This window comes from Nansenia antarctica (assembly GCF_963989245.1).
Source record: "Nansenia antarctica genome assembly, chromosome: 4".
Classification (NCBI taxonomy): Eukaryota; Metazoa; Chordata; class Actinopteri; order Argentiniformes; family Microstomatidae; genus Nansenia; species Nansenia antarctica.
Genome location: NC_137689.1, coordinates 28,527,868 through 28,545,072, shown reverse-complemented (window position 1 = coordinate 28,545,072; position 17,205 = coordinate 28,527,868). Strand labels below are relative to the sequence as shown.

General features: G+C 43.1%; 1 protein-coding gene across 4 annotated transcripts in view; it reads left to right on the top strand.

The window, feature by feature from the left end:
* Window positions 1–1,860: 1,860 nt before the first annotated feature.
* Window positions 1,861–17,205, top strand: part of ppme1 (protein phosphatase methylesterase 1) — a gene marked incomplete at its 3' end in the record, with an annotated part of 35,916 nt that continues 20,571 nt past the window's right edge. For 3 of the 4 annotated variants that reach the window (XR_013937425.1, XM_080530111.1, XM_080530110.1), the window contains exons 1-10: window positions 1,861–2,101; window positions 2,900–2,994; window positions 3,231–3,322; window positions 3,574–3,631; window positions 4,154–4,205; window positions 5,407–5,561; window positions 5,886–5,976; window positions 6,308–6,373; window positions 6,483–6,615; window positions 6,755–6,884. Coding sequence is in view for 3 of the 4 variants with exons in the window: in XM_080530111.1 (XP_080386237.1) it covers window positions 2,019–2,101; window positions 2,900–2,994; window positions 3,231–3,322; window positions 3,574–3,631; window positions 4,154–4,205; window positions 5,407–5,561; window positions 5,886–5,976; window positions 6,308–6,373; window positions 6,483–6,615; window positions 6,755–6,884 (955 nt within the window). Of the gene's footprint in view, window positions 2,102–2,899; window positions 2,995–3,230; window positions 3,323–3,573; window positions 3,632–4,153; window positions 4,206–5,406; window positions 5,562–5,885; window positions 5,977–6,307; window positions 6,374–6,482; window positions 6,616–6,754; window positions 6,885–12,278; window positions 12,407–17,205 lie in introns of those variants that run through there. The other variant, XM_080530112.1, reaches the window with a different exon arrangement.

The following is a 17,205-nucleotide window of genomic DNA, read 5'->3' as shown; positions in this document are numbered from 1 at the left end:
ACTAATTAACTAGTTAGCCTTCCAATTTCTACTATTTACTACTAAAGAAAGGGTATACAAATGAGTGGGGAAGCTGGACCAAGTAAGAAACCAATAATGTATAACTTCCATCCAGAATGGGAGGAGGACTTTTACACGATGTGATATTGGAAGTGCGTCTGTCTGATCTGCAGATCTACGATGGCTGTTAGAAGGGAAATGTGGCAAAAGAGCGAAAACGTACAGCTGTAACGATAGCTTCTTATCGCGTCAGTCACGTTCTTGTTAAACACAAGAAGTCATTCAAAGACGGCGAAATTGTGAAAAAAGCGTTTCTCGAGGCTGCAGATTGCCTTTTCGATGACAGATCCACAGTGGCTGATGACACCTTGCAGCCTGCCTACACCTTGCAACCAGCTCCTACAGCCCTGACTACTAGAAACTAGCTGCCTCCTCCCAGTGCCAGGTCTCCCACTAAGGTAGAGAAATGCATTTCTTTCCTCCTTTCAAACTAGGGAATTACCTGTTTTGTATCTGGTTTACTTTTCTGTTTGTTGGATCAGTAGTTGGCTATGGTACTGCAGACTGGCTGTCAGTGTGTGAGTGAGAGAAATTGAGGTGTGTGTGTGTGTGTGTGTGTGTGTGTGTGTGTGTGTGTGTGTAAGAGAGAGAGAGGGGGGGGGGGGAGAGAGAGAGGGAGGGTTTGTGCTATGGCTCCCTATGCAGACTGGCAAATGTGTGTGTGTGTGTGTGTGTGTGTGTGTGTGTGTGTTTGTGTGTGTGTGAATGTGTGTGTGTGTCTGTGTGTGTGTGTGTGTGTGTGTGTGTGTGTGTGTGTGTGTGTGTGTGTGTGTGTGAGAGTGAGAATAGCAAAGAGGGAGGGTTTGTGATGGTCTTCTCCTGTGTGGCTGTGTGACAGAGAGAGAGTGTATTGTGAGTTTACTATGCAGGCTGGGAAGTGTGTGTGTGTGTGTGTGTGTGTATGTAGTACGTGCGTGCGTGTACGTTTGCGATGTTGAAACTAGACTGGTAGATCTTGGCAGACTGGCTACTTGAAAAGTAGATCTTGGTTCAAAAAAGTGTGGGCACCCCTGTTCTAGACACCTCATAGAAATCTGTTGAAAAAAATTCTCTTTTAATTAGTCTGACTTTTGGGTCTAAAATGGGCTAGATTGCCTGGACTATTACTGCACATAGGAACATGCATTTTTTATAAGTAGCAATGTTCTAATTTTTCTTGTCACATGACCTCAGCCATGACTCCTTCAGAGTCTCAATTAAATTCAGCCTGCGACTAATGTACAAGCAGCGCCATCCAGCGGTCTTTGTGCGTCAGTACACAGATTCCATTGTGAAGACGAGGGGTCATCATGACCCTCGAGGCGGCACTATTCTGTACATGCTGCATGTTCGTGCTCTCTACTGGATACAATTGGGTAATGCTACCCCCCTACCTCTTTTCCCCTCCAATGCCTGTTAGCTTATTGATAATAGTTTTAAGCAAGTCTATGGTTATGTGCACTAATGCATTGGGGGCACCTGCCACTCTCACACATGAAGAGGAGGGGGGTTGAAGGTGCTTTACTCTGCATCTCAGGTAACTGGATGCTCGTGATGAGGAAGAGGAGAAGGGTTGAGGCTGATGCATCTGAGTCTAATATTAAACACATTAAAAAATATATTATAATTTGTACATTCTTGATGGTAAAAACATTGCGTCATCTTTAACCACATTGACGCTTTCACGTGCAGCGCCTTGTTTCTCTGGAAATGTCGTTTTTGTCAGGATGTCTCGCGTTGAACGAGTATGAGAGCAGCGTACAGACCGCACACATGTCCCAGAATGCAGTGCGGAGAACGCGATTGTTGTGGGCAGGGGGAAGCTAGAAGGAACAGTCCCCTGTTGGCCAAATCTGCTGTTATTAATATAGCTAGCTAGCTGTAGAGCTAGCTTAGTGGTAGAAGGAAATCGTATGGTGCAAAAGAGGGGGAATCCTATTTGGTAGTTGACAAGAACGGCCTTGGCTTGTCCGTAGGACATGGAGAAACAGTTGCATTTGAATGTGTTAGCCTCCAGACCTCCAGTAGGAGGTTTCCAGTCGGGGTCCAAAATGAGAATGGGGTGAGTTAGTTACCTTCTGGATCATGACATCTATCACAGTTTTTGAACAACTTTTAACACTCGTGTAGCTTTGTCTCTTTTCTCTGTAGCTTGATAAGTTGACCAAATTGCCAGCGTTGATTACATCATGACAGGTCACTGACGGAAACTAGCACTACCACTAGTAAAGCTTAAAGTTATCAACTTGGCTTGTTTCAAGCTCAACAAACTCCCAAGCTAGCTAACTACTTGTTTCAATGTTGTGCTGAGTAGTTGCTCGAGCACTCCAAAAACACCGGCTAGGGAAATGTGCGTGGTCATCAGCTGTGTTTGACAGGTCTGTGTTGTGTGAAGGGTTAGGGTTAGGCTGCAATCACTCAGTTCAGTCTTGCGGGTCGAGCTATCTAGCTAACTTTCCCGTAGTACTTCACTAGCACTGTTCTTTACAAACTAGGTACGGGTTGTTGTGGCGTTGAGGTTTTCCATCATTCATTTATCACCCAGAGTAAATTTCCCCCCCCCCCCCCCCCCCCCCCCTCCTCTCTCCCCAACTGAGTCACGACTTTTTTCTCCAGTATTTTTCCTCCACTTTCTAGTGCTGCTGTCACGTCACATCTCATCGTAGTTTCATCATATGTTTTAGAGAGAGCATGTTCTGAATTATACTCATACTCGTTACACTTTGTAGTACACTTTGTAGTTTGTTGTTGTTGTTGTTGTTGTTGTTGATGTTGATGTTGTTGTTGTTGTTGTTTACAATTTTAAGATCATGCTGTTGAATTCATCCGTCTCTTTCTTTTACTCCGCCTTAACACACAGACCAGGACGGAAGCGAGACTTTTCCCCCCTGCCCTGGAGTCAATACTTTGAAACGATGGAAGATCTAGAGGTGGAGAACGACAGCAGCAAAGACATATCCTTCCCTGATATTCCCATGTTAGCCCTCTTATGTTTGTACACAGGGAGTAGAACCCTGAATGGTCATTTCATTTGAAATAATAGATCATAATATATTTTCATATTGCTTCTTTAGGGGACTGGCCTCCTGTATGTACTTAGGTCATTTGATGCACTGCCTGTTAAGTCTGTGGTTCACCTTATTCCACACTGATCCAGTGTACAATAAGCACATACTTAACTCCTCTGCACACGTTCAGAATCTACAGCAGTGGCACCGACGGTCCTGTGCTGCTTCTGCTCCACGGGGGAGGCCACTCTGCTCTCTCCTGGGCTGTGTTCACTGTGAGACCCCTATTCCTCTTAAGAAGATAGAGCATGCTTCCTGCTTCATAGAAATACAATAGTGAGAATGTTTGTCCGGCGTTAAATGATGTGTCGTGACTGTTTAATAGTATTTGGAGCCAGGCCTTCAGGTGGCCTAGTGTTTCTGATTGAGCCTGTTGGTTTCAAATATGTGTATAATATGTGTTTATTCAATTGTATGTGCGCCTACCCTGTTAAAAGTTGCATGCATGTCTGTGGGGTTTTTTCAGACGGTGATATACAGCAGGATTCACTGCAGGGTTGTGGCAATGGACCTTAGGGCCCATGGTGAGTGATTTCACATTCCATCAGCTGTCTTTATAGTATTATATATCATAATAATGACGTACAGTGCCTTGGAAGTACTGGACAGTGGAAGCATTTGTCTTCTTTTAGCTCTATACTCCAACAGTTCGGATTTGAAATGAAACAATTACTATCAGGTCCGATTTGTCTGTTATTTCAGCCTCATAATGGCTTCCTTGATGTCTCTTTGGTCCTCATGTTGGCAGACACCAATTGCAGACTCCATAGGCAAATGCAAAACCTAAAATCATACTAGACATTGACAGCTCTCTTATGCCTGCACAAATCATGTAATGGAACACATCTGACTAACCAGAAACACCTGTCAAGCCAATTGTCCCATTACTTTTGAGTACCCTGAAATAGGGGGAGTGTGTATAAAAAGGCTTGATTTCGAATCCAAACTGCTGGAGTATAGAGCTCAAAGAAGACAACATGCTTCCTCTTTCCAATGCTTATGGAGGGCACTGTACATACCTTTTGTCTTTTTTTTATCATACACAGGCGACTCCAAAGTAAAAAACATGGACGATCTTTCGGCAGAAACGATGGCCAAGTAAGTTGTCCGCTCCGAAAACATTTGGGGGAACAAGATGAGCAATAGACAGATAAATCAAGTTAATGTTCATCATCATTCACCCTCCTCCCCTTCCATCAGACCCATAGGTTAGTGTTAACCAGAATGAAGAAGTAAGGGCCATGTACTGCTGTTGTGCTAGAGAGGAAGGGAAGGGGGGTAGGAGGCAGTGATGGAGGTGATAGAGAGGAAGGGAAGGGGGGTAGGAGGCAGTGATGGAGGTGATAGAGAGGAAGGGAAGGGGGGTAGGAGGCAGTGATGGAGGTGATAGAGAGGAAGGGAAGGGGGGTAGGAGGCAGTGATGGAGGTGATAGAGAGGAAGGGAAGGGGGGTAGGAGGCAGTGATGGAGGTGATGGAGAGGAAGGGAAAGGGGGTAGGAGGCAGTGATGGAGGTGATAGAGAGGAAGGGAAGGGGGGTAGGAGGCAGTGATGGAGGTGATAGAGAGGAAGGGAAGGGGGGTAGGAGGCAGTGATGGAGGTGATAGAGAGGAAGGGAAGGGGGGTAGGAGGCAGTGATGGAGGTGATAGAGAGGAAGGGAAGGGGGTAGGAGGCAGTGATGGAGGTGATAGAGAGGAAGGGAAGGGTGGTAGGAGGCAGTGATGGAGGTGATGGAGAGGAAGGGAAAGGGGGTAGGAGGCAGTGATGGAGGTGATAGAGAGGAAGGGAAGGGGGGTAGGAGGCAGTGATGGAGGTGATAGAGAGGAAGGGAAGGGGGGTAGGTGGCAGTGATGGAGGTGATGGAGAGGAAGGGAAAGGGGGTAGGAGGCAGTGATGGAGGTGATAGAGAGGAAGGGAAGGGGGGTAGGAGGCAGTGATGGAGGTGATGGAGAGGAAGGGAAGGCGGGTAGGAGGCAGTGATGGAGGTGATAGAGAGACTCTGCAGACAGGAGGACTGAGCCAGAGGAGCCATCTGCTGTTTCTGCCTCCTACTGAGACAGTGATCTGGTGTTTGATGCAAGAAAGAAACAAGGTTTTCTGCATCCCCAGAATAGTCTCGTTTACATCAAGGAAAGTGCCAGTGGAAAAGAAACTGACGTCACTTTAAATCTCTGCTCTGACAAACTGAGACACACATTTCAATATGATATGTTCTGGTGGGTGACGGTTTGTATGGGTGAATTTGTTCTAGGATTGTGAAAAAAAATCAAGTTGCTATTTTGGTGTTTTCTCTCCATAAGGGATATCGGCAAAGTGGTGGAAGCACTCTATGGGGAGAACCCGCCTCCCATCATGATGATCGGACACAGCATGGGCGGAGCCATTGCAGTTCACACTGCTGCAGCCAATCACGTGCCGTCTTTACTTGGCCTTTGTGTGATTGACGTCGTTGAAGGTTTGTGTTTGTTGTCCTTCAGTTGCATGGAACATGCTTTGTCTAAATTGCACAGTTTTTGTGATGAGTAGAGAGAGTCACAAAACTTCACATGGTGTGGGTTTTCACGTAGTTTATCATTGTATTGAGAGATAGAATTACTGAGCAGCTTGTTTTGATACGACAGTAATTAGCGTTTTTGTTTTTGTTTTTATGTACCTCCAGTTTATGATGACACTAGTAGTTCCTGAATAGAAGATAGATGCAGTAATGGTGGATGCAATCATTTATGGATTTGTTCATAGTGGCTTCATTACAAATCATTGACATTCTTGTTTTGTTCAGGCACAGCAATGGATGCCTTGAACAGTATGCAGAATTTCCTCAGGAGTCGACCAAAGACTTTTAAGTCTGAGGAGAATGCCATTGAGTGGAGGTAAAATACTGAGTCTGTCTGACCATTGAACATTCACTATGTTTATATGGTCAAATGTATTTTGGATCTAACAGTCCTGCACACAGATCAGAATGAGGATTGACACCCCTCCTACAAGCAGCACCCAGTACGTCCTGCTGTGCTGTATAACATACGTCACACTAATCCTCAATATAATTCAGCCGTTCAGTAGCCTTGACATTCAAAACTACACTAGCAAAACCTTTGAAAACCAATGTGTCACTACAAGCACACGTGTGGAAAAACCCCCCACATCAATTACTAGAGCAACCGTCGTGTGTGTTTTCTAACGATGTCACCCCCCCTTCAGTGTGAAGAGCGGACAGATCCGGAACGTTGAGTCGGCCAGGGTGTCCATGGGAGGCCAGGTGAAAAAGTATGTCTGGATTAGTGAAATACGTCTCGGGGGGAGACCATTGAAAGGAATCCACCTGACACTAACACTGTTTTAAAGTAACTGGTAAAGTACTTGTCCTGACCTCTAGATGTGAAGAACCGCTCAACAGTCCTGGCGTCTCCAAGAGTATCGTGGAAGGCATCATAGAGGAGGAGGAAGAGGAGGAGGGAGAAGAGGAAGAAGAATCCAACCATAAAAGAAAGAAGGAAGACGACCAAGAGGTCATACCTGGGATGTTTGGAGGAGGGGGGGGGGGGGGGGTTGATTGACTCATGGGAAAGTGATTATGATTTCTATGTTGAATGTCCACCTGCATGCTCAGGTGAATACATTACAGACGGCCTTCCTCCTCTTGTCCAGGTGAAGAAGGAAAGCCTCTTTACTTGGCGGGTCGAGCTGTCGAAGACGGAGAAGTACTGGGAGGGCTGGTTCAGCGGCCTGTCTGCCCTCTTCCTCTCCTGCACCGTGCCAAAACTGCTCCTGCTCGCAGGTTAGCCCCTCCACATCCACTCTTGGTTCCGGAGAACACAAAGGTGGCCCAATCTGGCATGAAGGGTTTGCCCTTGAATTAGAAGTTTTGAGAGGCTTTTGTGTGTCAAGCCAAAGTGTGATGGCTGTCATATTTATCAAGTGAACCATCGTCCTGGCATGAGGGAGTGTTGTTTCCCATCAATCTGTCCGCAACCAAAACTCGGACCTTCCCATGAGTTAAAGTAGTCTTAAAATCGTATAGGTTATATTCAAAGTAACAGACAAAATGAATATGTTGGCGTGGCGTGGCGTGGCGTGGTGTGGTGTGGTATGGCATGAACACGTGTGTAGGGTTGGTATGGTACCGGTTACTTTACATTCGGTACTTACCGAACCGAATTGCAACGGAGATTTCGGTTCCTCGTTTCGGTTCCTCTGTCGCCCCCTGGTGTCTGAAATGGACGTTACATGCAACAGTCAACCGCACGTGACATCGCCTGTTAAAGTTCCACTCAGTTCATGTAATCGAGACTGAATCGCTCTCAACATGCGCAAGGCGACGCGCTTGCAAAACAGTTTTGTGATTGGTCTGAATTTATATTAGTGGGAAATTTGGATTTCAGTAAATCCCTCTTCTTTGTGTCTCTCCATCACTTTAACAACGACACAGTATTGGCAGGGGGAAAGAATTGGAGTCGAATTTTTATTGACAACGGATTTACATGCTGGAAAATTCTGCAGCTAAAATTCAGGGAACATTTGGACAATAAGAGACACAAGGAAGCTGTGGTCGCATTCTCTTATTACAGGGCAATATGCACGGTGCAAAAATAATCTAAAATCATCACGAACAGAACGGCGGAGGTACGGGTAAACAGGGCTCATGTCTGTGTCATCAAAGGTAAAAGTTGGTTTTCTCAGCTGATAATATGCATTACCTTGCCCTGTCACACTGTGATTCTACTTGTGTAAACAGTTAATGAGTAACGTTAGCCCGTTTTGTGCGTGTACTCTCATGTAGGCCTACTTCGTATTGATGAGCTGATAATCTATCAGTGTGTGTGTAGGGGTGGGACGATTAGAAAATGTCATGTCACGATTATCGTGGGCAAAATAATCGCGATCCACGATATTATCGCGAGATAATAAAACACACTGTAATCACTTTAACTTGATTTTGTTGTATTTTTAGGACATTTTAAGTCAGTAATTCAAATTCAGATTCTAGTGGCACATATCTCTGGCCATAATCCGGGTCCGTAAGAAAGAGCAATTCCTTTTCGGCCAATCAGCACCTTTCATTAACGTACCCAAGGAAGTTTAAAGAACGCACTCCCAGTGTTGCCAACTTCCAGAGCCCCTTGGCGACTTAATTAGTCAAAAGCGACCAGCGACAAATCTAACTTCCTTTTCTGGTCATTTGGGGAATTACTGTAAAGCATCTATACGCTAATGAAATCACACTGTTGTGGTGAACCTAACATAATTATCCTGTATTCCACGGTTCACGTTACAACCGAGCTCAGGAGAGACGAGTAGGGATACAGTCTATGGCGAGCGAGGGTTGCCGTCTCCTCTCTCCCTCAACACTCACTCCCGCGGCCAGTCTGATAGCAGCCGCGGGGAGCGTACCGTTGTTCCCCGGGTCCTCGCGGGGGGTTCGGGCAAAGTTCGGGAAATAACGGACGGTTGTCATGTGTTTATACAGCATGGATGTTACGTGCCTAATGCCTTTGATGCGCACACTTGCTACTTGCCGCTTTAATAATTGTATTTAGCCTATAGCACAAGTCATGCATTGAATGTAACCTCAAGTGCTGAACAGTATTAAGTAAACCACAATATATTTGCTAAAGCTTAGGGGCGACCGTGCCTTTTGCAGCCATAGACTGTCACTGCCTGGTAATAACAAGGAAGGCCAATGACAGTATCCCGTCTAAAGTTTTTCACCAGCCATGGTGAGTAGGCTAGCATACGTTACCTAGTGACTGACTGACAAGGCTGACTTGACAGTAACGTTACCCATGCAGGCTGAACAATAGCGCGAGACAAGTTCTGTGAGGATATTCGCGCGCGGCTCATGTGAGGAATTGCAATTATATTACAGTAACAGTCGCTAACTTGACTGCAAAAGTAATGTAGCCTAGGCTGAAAAATAGCGCCAGACATTTGTTAAACACAGTTTATTCATAACATACGATTATGACGATTATTCAAATAATTAAAATTCTCCACGATTAAGTTATCGCGGGTGTTTTTATCGCGATTAACGATAAAAACGATAATCGTCCCATCCCTATGTGTGTGTGTGTGTGTGTGTGCATATGTGTATGTATGTGACTGTCAGTCACAAGTTTATATTCTACGAATGTTGTTCAGTGCTGTATGCGCGTTCCCGGTTCTGTGTGTACTCTTGTGTACTTCATATTCAATGAGCTGATTATCTTTGTGTGTGTGTTTGTGTGTCTTGGGCGTATCTGTCAGTCACATTCAGTGCTGTATACGGGTTCCCCATGTTCTGCTGCAGCTGTAGCGTCAGGATATGTTGGTATTTGGTCACCTTCTATATAAAACATTGCCGCTCGGCATTAGGGCTGCCACAAACGATTATTTTCATAGTCGACTAGTCACCGATTATTTTAACGATTAGTCGACTAATCGGATCATAAATTACAGCTTATCGCACAATTACTCAATCGCTCTTATTTAGCTATCATCTTCTAAATCAGCTTCTAAATTTAGCTTGAAGTTGTTAGTTGTTGTTGTAGGCATGTGCTAACTAAAAATAAAGACAATTAAAATGATTGTTCACTCAAAAATAGATATTTTAATGAACTTTGCAGATTTATTTCTGGCATCACTTGCATGTAATGTAATGTAATGTAAAGAGTAGTAGAGAGTGCAAACTGCTGAGTAAAATGAGGTAGGCTAGGCACTAGGCAACCAAAAGAATACAAAAACTAAAATAAATACTTGTACAGAGTACAAAAGTTTTGCTTTGCTTCACTCATCTCATAGTAGAACACGCCTTCTTAGCACTAGGGGGGTAGTGGTAGGGGGGTAGTGGTGGTCTAGTGGATAGTGTGTTGGACTTCCGATCGGAAGGTTGTGAGTTCAAATCCCGCCTGAAGCCACACCACTACTAGTGTGCCCTTGAGTAAGGTACTTAGCCCTCAGTTACTCCAGGGGGAATGTCCCTGTAATTCGTAATTGTAAGTCGCTTTGGATAAAAGCGTCTGCTAAATGGCAAAATTATAAAAAATTATAAAAATTTAGCACTGTAACGTTAAGACAACATTTGTAGCTATTTGATAAGTATCGCTTTGATGACAACGTTACAGCACATAACGTAAAATAATGTAAGAAGGCTTTTAACGTAACGATATCGTTAGCCAATAACAAGCTAACTAGCTTACCGAGACGAGCCATCTTCTTCCTCGTCATCTGCCACAACGTGCTTCCTTTTTAGATGCTCGAGCATCATAGACGTGCTGCCATGATAAGCGAGTTCAGCTTTGCAAATTTTACATTTTACATTCTTTTTTTCAACGTTGTGGTTGAAATGCTCCCACACTTTAGAGGTACGAGGACAGGAAGACATTTCTCTGTTTGTTTTTCCGGGGAAGTCACGTGTGCCCCGGATGACCGACACTGCGCATGTACATCAAAGACACTGGGAGACGCTAGCCAGTGGCAGCTTCAGGGAAGAAAAACTAATGCTTATCGAATGAAATGAATGGTCTTTATTGTCATTGATATAGTACAGGTACCAAACAACGAAATTTGGGAGGGGGGGCTCTGTCATGCCAAAACCTGCCGCTTGCCAAAAGCTGCCGGGGGTGCGGCCTAACGCGTCACGACCAGCTGGCACGCGCACGCGTCACGACCAGCTGGCGACTGTGACGCATCAGTCTAGTGTTTTTGAAACCTCAGAGGCGAGAAAGTAACCATATATATACTCCTGGGCCTTAAAGTGACTAGTAATAACGTTGTGAAAAAAACCGTCAGATCAGATAGATATAAGGGTTATTTTGATAAACCGGATACATTTTGTGAATATATATGGTTACTTTCTCGCCTCTGAGGTTTCAAAAACACTAGACTGACGCCGTCACAGTCGCCAGCTGGTCGTGACGCGTGCGCGTGCCAGCTGGTCGTGACGCGTTAGGCCGCACCCCCGGCAGCTTTTGGCAGCGGCAGGTTTTGGCATGACAGCTCCCCTGGTGCTAGGAAAAAAAAAAAAAAAAAAAAACTTATTTCAGCTCCAAAAAAACATGCGATTACCAAATATGTCGGCGACGATTTTGGTAGTCGACGTCGTCGTGACTAGTCGACTAATCGTGGCAGCCCTACTCGGCATTAATGGCGTGCACGCGGAAAATCGCGTCAGTGACCACCCCGCCACTGACCACCCCGCTACTGATGTGAAAAAGTCCTGGAGGAACCACATATATATATATTTTTAATCAAAAGTACAGATTTAAGTACCGTTTCGGTACTGGTACCGTTTTTAAAGTATCGATTTGGCACCGGTATCGAATAAAACCCAAACGGTACCCAACCCTACACGTATGTCAATGTGTGTGATGTTTGCAGGGCTTAAAGTTCTCCGGCACGGTGCCGGATTTCCGGCGCAGGGGAATTTTGAGCAATAAATAAATAAAAAATCACATGCTATTTGTTTACATCGTAATTTAAAGAGTCATCTTCAGCAAAGAGACAGTTCCGCCTACCAATGGTATCACATTGCTCAAGCCAACCAACGACTTCTAGCCAATCGGAGGCAGAGTAGTGGGGCGGGCCTTAAGAAGTTGAATGGGTGTAATGTTAGCTTGTAGAGACGTTCGCTTTTAGCAGCCCGCTATCTCGCTAACTTTAGTAAGAGTCTATTAAAATGGAAGCCAAGTTTCTTAAACCTGGAGAAGACACAGCTATTCTAGAACGAGGAGTAAGGAATAAATGGCGCTGGGCATGGATAGAGGAGAGTAGCAGGGTTTTTCCTGCATAGAGAACTATTTCTAGCTGCCTCCAGCTCTCAACAAAACTCTGACGGTCGTATTTTCTACAAGCGTTGCACTCGGTGGATTTCTGTCATTTCTAACTGCAATTGAGGCACTGAGCCGACGTGGTGGCGGGGGCGCTGTTTCGCAAATAAATTAGCTTTCGTGTTTGCTAGCGAAATAGCTGATAGTTGATGTTGGCTGCTCAAGGAGAATACACATTTGAAACTACAGAATGCCTGAGAGCCTTATATTGCATTATATTACATTATATTTTGAATGGTGCCTGAATATTGTGTTTTCCTTTACATATATAATGCAATTTCCACCATACATTGATGGAGAAAGGGCACAAATTGGTGCATATCAATTCACCAGAATGCAAGAAATTAAGTGTTTGATGCTCGTTTAAGGACCCCCAGACAGCCCTGCTTCATGGGTCCCCCCCGATGTCAAACACCACTGGTACCACCTCCGCCTCATTTTGAGCCAGGAAAAACCCTGAGTAGTGACGGGAAGCCTTATGGGACGTGGTGCCAAGAAGGAGAATATAAGTGATAGTGGCAGTAATCAGTTTGTTCTTTTAAAGACATGTATATATTTTATTCTGTATTGTTATAGTGATAGTGGCTTAATAAGTGATGCAATCAGTTTGGCCTTTTAAAGACATCTAAATATATTATTTTATTTTGTATTGAGTATAAAACAGTATTAATGCATTTTAACATTGAGACATATATTTTGTATTGACTATAAAACAGTATTAATGCATTTTAACATTGAGACATATATTTTGTATTGACTATAAAATAGTATTAATTTAAACATTGAGACAAGAAGCTGTCTTCTGTACCCGCTCTCCCAATATCTCAAACTGTGACCCCCCTCCCCAAGAAAAAGTTTCAGGCACAGGATTTTTTCCCACTTTAAGCCCTGTGTATGTGATGTGTGTGTGTCTCTTCTGGGTAGGGCATCTCCCGGATCTGAGCTCAGGAGCAAAGTTAAATATCACACGTTCTCTGATATGAAATATAACAACAAATCCTCACGTCTCAGGACTCATCAAACAAGGAGAAATCACTTCCTTATATTCCATATTGTGTCGGTTGGGGCGGGACCCATTTTCAAAATAAAACTCTTAGATAGGCCAAAGTACCACTTTCAAAGTACCATTCAAAAAAGGGTTTTCATAAATAATAACATAAAGCTTTTTGGCTCCAACATTCCAGCCCCTAATTGTTGACAACAATTACTTCTTAAAAATATGAATGGAGCCGAACTTCAAAAAACAACTTAAAAACACAAAAAGGGTCTTTGCAGACATTGGTCTTGGTCTTGACATGGACGCTTCGCACAAAGCCTTTGGTGTCTGGCAATGTTTTCAATATGCGTCCCATTAGCCACGAGTTACGAGGGGCCGTGTCATCCACAGCTCTTGCCTTCCTTCAAAAGACTAATCTCTTGTTTGAAGTGTTGCTCTTGCACATAGCTGATTAAATCTTTCTCTGCCTCCTCCAAGTCCTCCACGGAGAGACGTTGGGGTCCTAAAGTCAATTTGAATTTCTCCATATGTGACGCGATCTGGTGGAATGATCAAAGAGGGGGCAAAGTAATTTTTCTGTTTTTTACATATGCTTAAACTACAGATTGTAAGCTTTCAAATGATGTGTCATACATAGACATCGGGAAAAAATGTAAGACAACATGAGTATTTGAAACTTGTTAACCCTGAAAACTAAATCCTGAGGAAACGGCTTTGAAAGATTTGGGACTTTTTCACACCTTCACACCGGCAGGTAATGGGCGGTAACAATAGCTGGTCAACCCCACCCCCAACCACTCCCCCTCTAGATTGACAGCTATCAGCTGTCAATACTGGTCACTGGGTCAGACAGCTATAGTTATACAGCTATAACATTATTACCTAGCAAGGTATTACCTAAGCTAATTACCCAGCTTATTATTATTTATGGTTGTTGTAACTGTTATTGTTAGTCTTTTAATGATACAAAAAAGTCTTCAATCAGAATCAGAATTTATTTTACAGTACACAAGAATAAAAGTATTTCGCTTTGGTTCTTCAACAAGGTACATAGTCACAATAATAAGTAATAAAGTGATAAGTATAAGTGATGGTAGTCACACTACAGCAGAACAATAGTGCGACAAGCTGTGCAAAGTACAATCAGTGTGCAAACATTAGTGTTAGTCACTGGGTCAGATAGACTTTTCAAAGAGAAGTTTACAGTACTTAGCTAGATATTGCTAACATCACCTATCAATGTTATTACTGTAGCTAATTAGCCAGCTTATTATTATGGAGGCATTAAGAGTAATTTGCTGATGTCTTGTGCTGGAAATAGTGTAGTGCTCAGTAGTCAGCCCAACTGTTCTTGTTATTCAACAAAATATTGCCAGAGTGTGTGGTGTACTTCATGAGCACTCGGCTCTGAGTTAGACAGTCATGTTCTGAGCTGCTGTGTCTGGTGGGGTGGGGGGCATCAAAGCTGCAACAGAAAGAAGATAGTACATTCAAATATTGCCTACAGTTACTGGCACTCCATGTTCATAAAATACTACCATACCATGTTCATAAAATACTACCATACCATGTTCATAAAATACTACGATACCATCATACCATGTTCATAAAATAGCTAGCCTAACATGACAATGATAATTACCTAAAGTGCTGGTAACTAAGTATGTTTGTCCAACTCCATACTTCCATAGTAACTCCAGGTAGTAGATGAGGGTCAGTGGACGTAAGGGAGAAGGTAATAATAGAAAAAAGAGGAAGAGAAGAAAAACATTACATGTATTGAAAATCATCAGAGTAGTGTGTTTGGCATTAGCCAACTAGCGGCTAGCTCGTTTCTAACAAAGAAAGCACATGTTTTTAAACTTTTAACATTTCTGTAATCTATTACACTTGACATGTTACAGTATTCCAGTATTACACACTGAACATGAGTCTTACAACTTTTGCAACGTAGACATACTAACCGTACTTACAACATAGACAGAATACCGAGCTACAATGCTAGCATGCTAACAATCTTCAGCTTGCAGACGGAACAATGTGCTTTCAGTTAGTTGCTCGTGGGTAATAATAAAGAAATGTCTAAATACACGAACACACTGGTTTCAACTAGTAACTAACAACTAACTTAACTAACAAAGGCATGTACATACATAGAAGATCTTACCTTTTAGAGTCTGGTCAACACATTCTGGTGTAAACAAAAGCGCGCTGCTTCCTGCATGTGGCTTTTTATCCCTCCCCCTCGCCCAGCTATTGGCTACGTCGATTGAGCTCACAGCCATTCACACCGATTGTTGTTGTTAGCTGGGCTCACGTTCCCGCCCCCAAGTTCTCAGAAGCATTCAGGCGAAAAATAAGCTTATTTTGTTGATTAAGTACACGTATTTGACTATCGTAAAACTGCTCGAAAAAATAACGAGTGGGTAGTTCAAAACCTTAACTTGTGTCTGGTGACAAAAAAACGAAATCAGATTTTTTCGACTAAAAAACATTGAACGCAAAATTGAAGCCTTTGCACTTTGCGCCCGTTTTGCAGTTCGATGACGTCTCGTCACATATGTTCTTTCACTGAGTCAGTTTTGTGTCTCTTTTTACTCAACTGTCTGATGCCGATTCGCGTTCGGGAACCTCCGAACGTTGGTGCTGTCTGGCGAACGAGCCCGCGTTCATACCAGTGTAACCTGAACCATCCGCGTCATCAACGATGGGTGATAAAGGGGCGGGATAAACAAACATTTCACAACTAGATGGCAGCTACTTCACTGGAAAAGAGGATAATATCTTCCACTACAGTATCTGAAATAAACACAATTTTCAATGAAACAAAACAAAAGACACTTTCTACACGCGTTCTCTTACTAATCAGCTGCTCCGTTACTGGAATAGAAATGGCTTACGAAATTCGCGTTCGCGCGTGTGTGTGTTTGCTGAGCATGTGAGGAAGATAGAGAGAATAATGAAACTTTTGATATTGTTTTTGATCACTAATGATTAGATTAGATTTTGTCTACTTCCTCCTTGCTGGTCTCTGCAGCCTAGAATAATATTATGTTTTTGTATTATATTATGTTTTTGTATTATATTATGACACACCCACTGACGACGTGACTGTTCTACGTTTTGGTTCGCGCTTGAGAACCACTATTTTCTGGTTCCCGCTGCGAACCAACTTTTCAGGCTCCGAACCAATTGAGTTTCGGTCTGAACTCACCGGCCGGTTCCAGACTTGGTTCCCGTTCCGGTCTTTGCCGGTGTGAACGCCCTATGAGTGTTCCTTTCAGTTTGAGCATCCATGCATCCCTTTTGAGGCTGGTCCACTTTGAAAAGTATTCAATAAACTTGGTCATAGGTTTTCTTTCTTCCACACTGATACTGTTGACTGTCAACTCCTTTCCAACCTCTGTATCACTGGAGGAAAGGGAGTTCACTTCTTTGACAGGGTATCCGCGGTGTCTTGATAAGTATTAAAAGTTGATAAATCAATTTTAGAAAAATCAAGACCCTTAATAAGTATTAAAAAGTCTTATCACGATTTTATGAGGTCTTGAATTTTGTACTTTTCTGAATTACCGGTAGACTCTGTCCAAAGAGTTTGAGTCCTAAACACTTTCAGTAAAAGTTTGTGAATTTATTAGTTTTATTAAAAAACAAAGATGATCCGGAAATTGTGTTGTATGATAGTGGTCTAGTCTATTGCAAACTAAAACTGTTAAGTTAAAGGTGTCACTGATGTAAACGGTTACAGCTCCAAGTAGCGGTGAGGTCTGGAAAAATATTGACAAGGTCTTTAAAAAGTATTAGAAAGGTATTGAAATTAACCTCAAGATTCCTGTATATACCCTGTTTGAGATCTTTGGCCATTCAGCTTCTGGTTCTGACAGGTAATCAGGACCCTTCAGCCTTCTCTTGGTGCTCAAGAAGACTTCCACATTAGGGTTGGACGGTTTTACGCTTTTAGCTCAGCCAAGGAGGGGTCATTTGATCCCTGTGAGTAAAAATAAATTCCAAATTTCAGGACCCACCTTTCATGACTTTTACTAGATATGTGGGTTCTACCGGCCAGTATCCTTACATTTTCAAAATCTAGCTAGTGTTAGGGGTGTAACGGATCACCTAACTCACGGATTGGATCGTGACGTGGTTTCTGAGTCACGGATCGGATCATTTTTCGGATCAACACAAACATATATTTTTTAAATAAAACCTGCTTTTTCCTTGAATTCTGTAAAAACACCTCTTTTATTGTGTGAAACAAAGAAACAACATTCAAGATGTCAAAACTGGTCAAATAAATA